Raw genomic sequence first — 11,736 nt, 5'->3', positions numbered from 1 at the left:
TCTTAAAATATAAGCCATTTGTGAAGAACTTGGGTATTTCAAACTTCAATATATGAATAGTATTTAAAAAAAAATAATAGCTATTTTATTTTGATGAGTAAACACTGATTTTATGAAATGTCTTGATTTTAATATCGAACTAAGTTATTTATACTTTGACCTGTCCACCGCCAGCTCACGCCATGGTTGCCCTCAAACTAGAAAAGTTGCGATTAAAATGAATAACACTGCGGGCTCGTAGCCAATTTTTTTATGGCGACAACGACGTATAAAATTTTAAAAATTTTTTAATTTTTAACTGATTTTTAAATTAATTTAATAAAATTTTATTTTAAAAGTTAAAAAAACCAAATTTTTTGTTTGTTCCTTCCACACCGATCATGGTGACAAAAAATCTGTAAAAAAAACGAGCATTATAAATTTTGATACTACGCACGTATATTTGAATGGTGTAAAAAGATACAGTCCAACAATATTGCCAAAGGAAATATTTGTAATGGTAACAACTTGTAGTAATATTTATCATGATTTTAACTTTATATAAACTACAAAATGGAAATATTTTATGGCTATTAAATTAGCAGAACGTTTAGTGAAGTGATTTAAACAAATTTTTTATTGGGATTTTATATGGCAAGACCGTATCAAAAATTGGATGGGGATATTTGTTCTTTTTATAATTTAAACTCTAGCGGAAATATAATTTTTTAAATGAAATTCCTCATTCTATCAATCTCAGATAATATGTTCACCAGTATGCTTTTGCGTTACGTTTCTATGTGCCGTAAAATATTTTAAATGAAAATTTTTGTCTAACTGTTGAAGATTAAATATGATGTAATTTCAAATTAGGGATAATAAAATATGAAAAAAAGGACAATACATCATGGGAACAAAGGAAATTTTTTTAAAATCCAACTATTATTTTTCTATTATAAAAATACTTAGCAATATTGTGGTGATTTTATGAAACAGATTGACGTTTAAATTGTTTCCCAATATATAAAGTAATTTTCCTTAAAGAATTATTGAAAAAACACATTTAGAAAGAATTTATTATTAAAAATTAAGGAAATATAATTATTAATTCATATTCCTTTATTATTGAATATATATCTTTATTTGGCGTTGGTTTCAACAAATTCAGTAAAAATCTTTTTATTATATTGATAATTTAAGAAACATTTTTTAAATATATTTTAATCAATTTGTTATCAAATAAAAACTAGAGATTAAATATCTATTAATATATAAATCTTAATTTTGTTTAATATTAATGTAAAAAAAGTATATTTACTAGCTTATAACTCAAATATAATTTTCCAATTTGAAAATTTAATAAATATATCTGGAAAAGATGGCGTTAAATGCATAAATATTGAAATATAATGTTAGGAAATCCGAATGTTTATTTGGTTAGCGCTTTTTTAACATTTCGGTGTAGATAGATAGTAAAACTTAAAAGTTTTAAAAAATGATACACTTCTGGGGTTATTGATCGAAATCTCTTCATTTTTGTTTTCAATGCTTATATTTACATGTAAAACATTATTCCCTAATATTTATAAAATATTGTGATTTGACCGATTGCCGACTCAAATCGAAACGATAACTAAATATTTCATTGCTGGCGTTACCTATGGAAATGGAAACATCTTCATTTTTTTTATATGCATATATCTACGTGTTAAGCATTATTAGAAAGAAATATTTTGAAAATATTATCATTTGAAAGATTTCCAACTCAAAACCGACCGCTTACTAAATATGTGATTTTTTATATATCATCAAAAATATTTAAGGCTTTGTCAAAAATATCAATTTTAAAAAAATACAGAATTTCGCATTCAAAAAAGGAAAAGTATCAATCATAATAGGAATAGGTTCAATCAAAAATGTAAAAGTGTCAAACAAAAGGTCCAATAAAAAAAAAGGAAAGTGTTAAAAAGAGGAAAATTCCCATTCAAAAAGGAAAATCATTATTTTTTTAAATATTTTTTTTAATTCTTACATTTTTAGTTTTTTTTATTTTTCTATCTTATTTTATTTCTAACTTTTTGCGATCCTTTCATTTTTAATCTTTATTCTTCTTATCTTATCTTATCTCAATTTATTTATTTTTTCTCATTTTTGATGACTCTTTTTTGTCTTTTTAAAAATAATTTATTTATTTTCCCTATTATTTTTATTCACTTCTCTATTTGTATGCCATTTTTAACATTTTTCCTTTTTTTGATCCTACAATTTTTTGATTTTTTATGACTTTTTTCTCCATATATTTTTATTTTTATAATTTAATTTAATTTTTACTTCTCCTTGGCAATCAAATTTTTTCTCATTAATATTTATTGGCATGTCAAATTATTTCATTACAATTACGATGTATATATCGTATGAAACAAAAATTTATATTATTCTTTAATAATTTTCCCATTTCTACATTTTAAAACATAAGCATCTATATTTCCAAAATACTTCTTTGCATTCTCCAGATATTCCTCTTTCTCCATGCTCTATAAAACAAATTAATTCCTCCTCGTTATTAAGATTTGATTTCTGACAAAATCTTCTATTTTCAATGTGATGATAAGGGCTATATAGTTGTAAATATTTTATTGTATTTTATCCATTCTAAATTGTATGGTTATGATGAAATCAAACATTATCCATCATAAAAATCATATTCATGTATTAATTTCTTCAAAGATTTGGTATTTCATTTACAAAGTAGCTAAAGTGTACCTTGCAGGGGTGATCAAGAACCTCAAATCTGAATATGCAATCGGTTGAGAGTAGCAATGATAGTATAATTCATTGTTTTTATCCCTTGGACGTGTTTAATAGCCTTTTTATTTTACTTACGAATATCCATATAACCGCCTTCATCGATAAAATAAATTTTTCTTTCATATAAGATTCATAAACCAATTTTCGTATTTTTGAGGGGAGCTCATGGCCAAACCTTTTTATCATCTATTTGCCAATAGAGGAATGTTTAAAAACACTAAATATGATACCCTAGTATAAGGCCACGGCAAAATCTACTAAAGGTATACCAAAAGGTGTATAAGGGGGCCTATAAACTATTATAAAAGAAACTTGACCTTCGAAAATGAAAAACAATATGACAACCCTGAGTTGAATAAATAGTAATAAGTATTTATATCAGAGACCTCGGCCCAGATCCAGACCAGTAAACCAAGCAAAATCCTCATTTAAAAGGAGCGGACTTAAAAATTTTAGAAAAATTAAAAATCCGGGTTGGTCCGATTTAAAATATTTTTATCTATTAATCGGTTAGGAAATGCTAGAAAATAATAGTTGTTTGTATATAGATACAAAAATGTGGCATCTGCATCTAATAAAATATCATATCTCTATACATTTTAAAGGTATCATTTTGATAAGAATTTATTTGGTTTTATAAAAAAATAATATTTTAATTCAAATCATTAAATAATAAATTCGAGTTTATTTTATTACAAAACAAACCAGACTAATCTTATTATACGCAACTCGACAACATGGTAAATTTTAGTTAATGAACTATTAAAGTTTCCAACTGATTGTAAACATAGAACCTCTGAAAAAAAAATAAAAAATAATTTAATATATTTTTTAAACACCCCATAAAAGATAAATAATGATTTTTTTCTTAGTTTCGGAATTTAACTAAAATATTATCTCAATATAAAGTTGTTATTCATACACTACTCTGAGGTCAAGTGCCCTAGTAAAAAGACTTTTTAGTGTCGTTAAATCTATTATTCAAATCTAACAATTATTATTTATTAATATTTTGTTTATATATATTTTATCATTTAAAATTTAATTTAATAATATATTTTGTATATATGTTATTGATATTTATTGTTTAGTATTTAATTATATCAGAGTTACTAAGGAGCTGCTACGCTTTTTAAAAAAAAAATCAGGAGCGGGAGCTATTCCTTTTAGGGCTGGAGGGGAGGAGCTCTGCTCCACCCCACTTTTAAATTTAATGTATTAAATTATTTTTTAAATATTAATAAATCTATTTATTTGTTAATTTAAATTCGATAAAATGAAATTTTATTTTATTTAAATTTATGCAATATTAAATGTTGAGCCGAGTTTTGTATTGGTTTTTCATCTAATCAAATATTAAACATTAAGTTTTTCTTTTTTTTTATATTGAAAATTTCTTGGAAAATCTTGAAATCATATTAATAAATGTTCATTTTATAGATATATGATAAAAAATAGTTTTTGATATCATGGATCCTGACGAAGAAATCGAATTCCCATTCCATCATGCAAAAAATATTTTTATCTTTTAAAAGAGATAAAATCCTTGAAGGGGATTCTAAACTTACTTCAAAAATAAATGACTTGGCAGATTTAGAGTTTTGCCAGAGCCTCTTATAAGCGGTATGATAAAGGGTTTATAATAAAAAATAAATTATCTATTTAAATAACTTTATTGCAGATTTTCAAATATTTATAATGATGAAAATATCATTGCGGCTATTATCCATCCTGCATTCAAATTAAATTGGGAATGGATAAAAAAAATGCAAAATATGGAACTAAAATACAAATTAATTAATTTTCCAAGAAAACAAATTCTTGATGCAAAAATATCGACTAGTTCATGGGAACCTTGTAATGATTTGGAAGATTTTTTTAGATTCCATGAAATTGATCATCAAGAAGATAATTGGACAAATATTTTTTAAATAGATATCAAAATCACTATTTTTGATAAATTTACTGAATTAAAAAAATATTTTTATAAAATGCAATACCCCGCTTCCCTCTACTCCTATTGCTCCTATTTAGTATTGCTAAACAGGTTTTAGTGGAGAGGCGTGGATTGTTAGATTCAAATTTAGAAAATTTATTATTTTTACAAGCTAATAAAAGATTATAAACATTTTAATATATCATTTTTAATTAAATAAAACTTTTTTGATAAATAAAAATGATTTTGTTTCGTGTACTTTCTAAAAAAAAATGAAAATCAAAGGAGCAGCTGTGGAGTGACACTCCATTACTTGAAGCGGGAGCTAGCTCCTTTTAAAAAATTTGGTAGCGGGAGCTAGATACAAGAGCGTTAACAACTCTGAATTATATATTTTGTATATAATAAATATCAACTCAATTTTTCTAGCTCGCTTCTTCAATTTTTGAATATTAATAAAAGAATCCTAACTTGGGGTATTATGCAAAACCTTACATAATTATAATAAAAATATATCCCATAATATATTTAGGCGATGTGGCAGTATAAAGATTTTAAAAAGTATCTTTTAATTTCTGAAAATAATATAATGTTTATTATTCATTTACTGTTCATAAGTCAATTTCCCTTTGCAATTTGTAAAAATAAAAATACTGGACGAAAAAAAAATTTTGAAAAATCCCGGGCCGGATTTGAAGTTAAAATAAAGTTCGAATCCAAGCCGAGGCTAAAATTTCAACTTCTAAGATCTTCCATTTTTAGTAAAAAATTAATAGATTTAAAAGCTGTAAATTAAAAGGTATAAACGGTAAGATAAAATAAAAAAGAATAATTTTTGAGGAACGTTATTTTTGACAGGGGAAATGGGGGTGGTGAGGGAAGGGCTAAAAATTCTCACAATATTACCCCAATACAAATAAAAGGTAAGGACTCGTTTGCAATTTAAGCGGCATTATAGCGAGAAATAGGAATCGCAATGCTGTACTAAAGAAATGATACAGTTTTCTGTAATATCGTTTAGCGAATTGCATTTTTTATATAAATAATGAGGCTTAAGATTATAATAGATTTAACCCCCCCCCACCACCTTGCCCATGAGAGAGGGACTTATTTATAATATAAATCGCATAATAAATATTAATTTAGTTTAGTTTAGTGTCAATCTAGTTGAGTGTTTTCTAGGAAAAAAAATAGGGACGGATGGCTATAAATTTTGAGTTTTCGCATTTGGAGTTTAAAATTTTTTTTTACATTTTTCATATTTTTTTTTTACCTTTGTATTTTTTTACTATTAAAAATAAGTATAAATGTTAAAACTAAAACTTGAATTAATTAAATGACCGGTTCTGTTTAATTTCAATAATAAATCTATATTTTTGCTTTAAATGTCACATTATTTATTTAAAATAGATACAAATTATAATATAATTTATAAGCTAAAAAAACTACTTTAAAAAGACATTTTTTAAATAGACATTCTTCTTTAGAAATACAAGTTTTAAAAGGATAAAAAAATTAACATATGAGTAATAGCGCGCCTGCGAAGGTTTCAAATTTTTTCCCGATATATAAATTCTTTTATATATTGATTTCTTTTAACCCTTTTAGTGTTTTTGCAGACTAAAGATAAAAGAAACTTGAAATAGATAAGATGGATAACTGATCCGTCTAATTATACCATTTTAATTAATGTCTATAATATAACATATATTATATTTATTATATTTATGAAGACCCGGCATTTACGAAGTATTATTCCATTCAATGAAATAATATAATTTGGTATAAATAAGGAGCCCCAGTAATAGTAATTTTTGTTTATGAACGTTCCTAAAATTAATCCCCAAGTTCCGTTTGAAACGGGTCTGGACTGGAGTGTTCCATTCCTTAAGATATCTAAATACAATACTGATAAATCAACCTTAACAACTAGCCCTTGTATATAAAATTTAATTAAATAATGTAAAATAAATAAATTTCCTTGTTTTGAAGTTAAAAAAATAATATAGTCGGCGAATAATGAATTTAGCGCACATTATGTTACGCGTTAATTGTGAATGAACTGATATATTTTGTTATATAAAAATTAATGATGGCATTCACCATAACTATTTTTTTATCTTTTCAGGAAGAAGTTATAACTTTTCATTTCAATTATTATACATTTAATTCTTATTTTATTTTAAAGTGATTTTACGATTAAAAATTTATTGATCTATATATATTTTTCCAATCAAATACAGTTGCCATCAATTAATTTAATTTGCAAATAAATTTATGATAAAAGCTACTCTTTTAGTCGTTATTATCATGCATTAAAATTGTATGTTATTTTTTTTTAAATATTAATTTCATTCCCTCTCCCCAAATTCAGGAAAATTAATTTTATAAATTAGGCGAACTATATTTTTATTTTAATGAAATTTTAGAGAATTAATTATAATGTATAAAATATGCCTATATTTATGATTTTTTTATTGACATGATGATAATTAACATTTTTGCATTCATTGGTCTCCTATACGTATAGATGTAAAATTGCCAAAATAAGTGAAAAATTAAATTTTAGTAATTTTCCATTTTATAATCAATAAAAAAAACGTTGAGAGAGAATTAAATATATATATATTCATAGTTCCTCCCAACATTTTGAGGGGTTTAGGATGATAGCTCTTACCAATTTCCAAGTTTCTCTGGCTGCATAATTTAGGTTGAATGGATGATGATCTTTTAACAGGTCAACGGCAGGGAGAAAATAATGAGGACATTTTTTGCATTGTAAGCAGGATATTAATTGCAATAGTATACCTGTTAATCTAATATTTTTGTTATAATATTATTTTAAATGGAAATTGGGTAACAAATAAGATTCGCGTTGGTAACCGACAATTCTGCAACCCCAAATGACTGTATTATCATCCCTCCCTCCTTCCAAATGGAAAAATTAGCAAAATAAAGAGAATCAAAGCGCTACCCCTTTAATATTTTATTCAGGTGAAAATAGTGTCGTTACAACCCCTTCTTAAATTTTAATAACGATCATTTAAACCCCTCTCCCCCTGGGTAAAGTGACTTGTAGGGAGGACCGGGGAACTTAGGCCGCTTTTCGTTCAAATCTATAAATTTTATCATTTTAAATAAATATGAAGAAATAATAAAAAATCTGAATGCTATAGTTAAAATAGTTAATGGATATTTTTTTAGAAATGTAACTTATTTTTAAAAAATTTTTTAAAAACGTTACTTTTAAATTATTATATTTTTACCCAATATATCTTAAATATATTTGCTATTTACTACTATCATAAAATATATCGGAAATAAGGAGATTTCTATCCCTCTCTCTAAGGGACGCATAAATTTGAAATTAAAAAAAATGTGGAGAGAGGGGGGGGGGGTGGCTTAATTTACCTTGGACCTCGCGAGCATGCTCTCTAATTTTATAAATGCAATTCAAATACATTTCTTTTTAATCCTGAAAAGTAGTCAGATTTAAGAAAATAGGAGAAATATATTTGAAGACATACAGACTGGCGGACCAAAAAATGATATGACTTCCAAAAATCCAGGCAAGGCTTATAATTTTTTTTTTCTTGTAAATATTTAAATGCATTTTTTCAAATCTTTTCTAGATAATGATGTATGACATAATTTGGTCTGAGTTCCCAATCTATCCGTGTCTTCCTTATATAAAATTTACGATTTTCTGTAATCACGCAGTTAGTCACACGATAATTATATAATCTTTCTCTAAATAATCATTATCTAAATTTTTTTTGAAAATATATAAAACACAATGTGTTTGGTTCGTTCCAAAACTTGTAATTTATAAACTTTAATATTAATTATTGTATGCACAAAAAAATTTTTTAAAGAAATTTTCAAAGAGGGGAATTAGAATATCAACATTTTTTTTTAAATATATAAAACACAATGTGTTTGGTTCGTTCCAAAACTTTTAATTTATAGTAGTGATCTGCATCGGGCGTAATTTTTCCCGGCCCGAATATTTTTAAAAATTTTGCCGGCCCGGCCCCACTCTAAATTTTTTTTAAGAAAATTTACCAGCCCGGCCCGAACTTATTTAATTATAGAAATTTATAATTTCTCAAAATAAATGGCATATGTTATATTGCGTCGTTCTATAAATAAAATCAAATATTTTAAAAAGATTCAATATAAAATTGATAAATTTAAATATATTTTAAAAAATTTTCACAGCCCAACTACGGGCTTTGGGCCGGGCCTACTTTTGAAGATCTCTAATTTATAGACTTTAATATTAATTATAATAATATTCAAATTTGCCCAATAGTTTTTTTTATAGAAATTTCCAAAGAGGGGAAAAAATAGCTAAATAGGGGAAATTTTAAGATATCGACATTTTTTAAAAAATAAACCTACCTATAAAAGCGCATGTCTTTCTATTATTCTATCACAAAATTATTATTTATTATGATATGTAGAATTACAAACCTATCAATAATTATGGGATGCCTGGATTTAATTGAATATTGTAAGGCGCGGTTTTTATCATCACTGCAACAGTGTATCGGTGTTACATTATAATACTGATAATCCTTCGAATCTAAACTATTTGGGGCTTTGATTTCATCGCTAGCTGGATTCGACAAATAAAGGCCCTCATTCCATGTCCAGGCCTCTTCGTAAGGATGTTTTTCGCATTCGAATAACAATAGCGTTTTCAATAAATAGGCCGTGATGGGTCTGCCAGGAATCTTATCCAAGTGCCTATCCCTCAAGGTTTTCAAAATTCGATAACAAATCCTTCTGCAGCCCCCGTTCAATAAAACGTCCTCTGCCTCAGTGAAAACCATGAGCCAAGTGTCGCCTTCTATGGCCGAAGGATTGTTGAAAGCGCTAGCTTGATTAGTGGGTGATGGTGCTACTTTACCAGTGCCTGGTTTAGTCTTTGAAAGGTAAACAGATGTGTCATTATTGTTTAAATTGTCTGAATTTTTTAGGATTTTACTAAATTGAATATTTTGATCAATGTCGTCGTCATTAAGAGTTTCGTCGATATCCTCAGTATGTGAAACTTGAAAGTGTGATGGAAAATAAGGCTCCCTTGACACGAGTGTAAACCCTTGAGATTTAGCGCGAGTTATCAAATTATGATGGGGCCAGGTCTGGGATGGACAATTTACACAACGGCTGTTGTTAATTTCTTTGCATATCAATTGTTCGTCCATGCGAAAATTTGAAACCATGGCCGGATTTTTATTATAATTGTGTGAAAAATTATTAGTATTTCTATTTGGAGGGATTTGATGTGAAAAGTTGTTGCAATTTTTAGTTCCGCATGAAGAGGTGGCAGGCCATGAATTGGCGCTACGAGGCCACATACCTTGGCATTTGAAAGCCGGCACGATCGTGATTAAATATTTGTTCCATAGAGATATCGTGACATCGGCATTAGCCCTATTATTGTTCTCCTGTTTGTTTTTGCCAAGTATGTCTTCTAAACCTTTGGGTGTTTTTGCTTTATTGTTAGCATTCAGAGGATAACCGGTATAGGTATCAGAGGCACGATTTTTTTCCTGAACGAAATTAATGCCATCGTCTTCAAATTTTGTCAAAATCTTTATCATTTTAGAGTCACCTGACGTCTTAAAATGATTGCTAGCCCGATAATAATTTTTAGAAGATTCAAAACCATAATTATTATCGTGATAACCTTCCCAATTTCCTCGGTACCCTTCGTAGATGTTATCCTTTGACTTCCAAGTTCCATTATCATCAGAGATATATCTTTGATAGAACTTGAGACTCTCTTTGGAGGTGCTATTATAGTATAACTGACCCTCATCCATCATACCATCGTAGGCCTTGCTAAAATCATGGTAGGATTTGTTCTTGTATTTACTCTCTACCTTATCGCAAGCTTCAACTAAAAGAGAATGAAATCGGGCCCTTATTTTGCGGGCTGATAAATAACCAGAGGCTGTTATAAATTCGACCCAGAGAGACATCGAACGTTTTCGCCCATCAGAAAGCTTCAAAACTGAACATCCTGGACTGCTGCCATCGTCAACGAAATTAAATACCCCCATTTGATTGAGAAAAAGGTTCACCTCAAATCTAAGGCCGCCTGAACCTTCGTAACTGTCAATTAGATCGCTTGTTGCAGTAGCTAAAGTCTGGTCTTTTAAATTATTATGATGATTAGATCCTTGGAAATTTAAATTATTATTAATGTCGTGTGAATAATTTTGATTAAGTAACACACCACCCACTACTGTTAGACCATCAAACCTTCCGGTTTGAGAATTGGCGTTAAGCGAGGATATGAACCTGGGTTCTTGGATCTCTATTTCTTTTAGGATATCTTGAATGACGGGGTTAATCTCAGATATGGCTTTCTCTATCGCCCTTTTCCGGTCGGCCACTCTGCTAGAGCAAAATTTAAGTATTTGCTTCGAGATACAATCAACGTTACCTTTTTTTATAAAAAAAATATTAATATAAAAATAAAAAAACAAGTCGGTATTAAAAAAAAATAATTTCGGATCAAATTTATACCAGTGAATGATGGTGGGTCAGTAGATAATGATTGTTGTGCAACTTTATGATAATTTTCGACCAAGTTCAGAAATGCGGATCTTTCGGCTTTAGGCGAAGAGAGTTGATTAAAAGAATAAATTTCATTATTATTTTCTGTAGACACCTTATAGTAATTCTCGATGGAGCTTAGGCTATATCCTTCCATTTTAAGAAAACATAATACTAATATTTAACATATCAAAATCAATATAAAGAAATAAAAATAAATAAAATAAAATGAAATAAATGAAGACGTCAATCATAATTAATTTCTCTATTATTTTTTTGTTACAAAATATGAAAGCTTTGTGTAAAATTAACATACAAATTACATCACGGAAGTTAAAATTTATATAATAGTAATAGGGTGCTTGACAAACTTATAGGAATTATGAAACACTTTATACTCGTTTTATATATCCATAAATTTTGCTGCTCGCGAAATCTAA

General features: G+C 27.5%; 1 protein-coding gene across 1 annotated transcript; it reads right to left on the bottom strand.

Moving 5' to 3' along the window:
• Nucleotides 1–7,352: 7,352 nt before the first annotated feature.
• LOC135924415 (uncharacterized) lies at nt 7,353–11,453 on the bottom strand. Its single transcript, XM_065459472.1, has 4 exons — nt 11,267–11,453; nt 10,977–11,183; nt 9,378–10,835; nt 7,353–7,555 (listed from the first exon to the last, which is right to left on the bottom strand). Exons 1-4 carry the CDS (start codon nt 11,451–11,453, stop codon nt 7,353–7,355), a joined length of 2,055 nt encoding a protein of 684 aa, XP_065315544.1.
• Nucleotides 11,454–11,736: the final 283 nt, after the last annotated feature.

This window comes from Gordionus sp. m RMFG-2023, chromosome 2 (genome assembly GCF_954871325.1).
Source record: "Gordionus sp. m RMFG-2023 chromosome 2, tfGorSpeb1-WG-v2, whole genome shotgun sequence".
Taxonomy (NCBI): domain Eukaryota; kingdom Metazoa; phylum Nematomorpha; class Gordioida; order Chordodea; family Parachordodidae; genus Gordionus; species Gordionus sp. m RMFG-2023.
The sequence above is the reverse complement of the archived record's forward strand: the minus strand, read 5'-3'. Positions and strand labels throughout refer to the sequence as shown.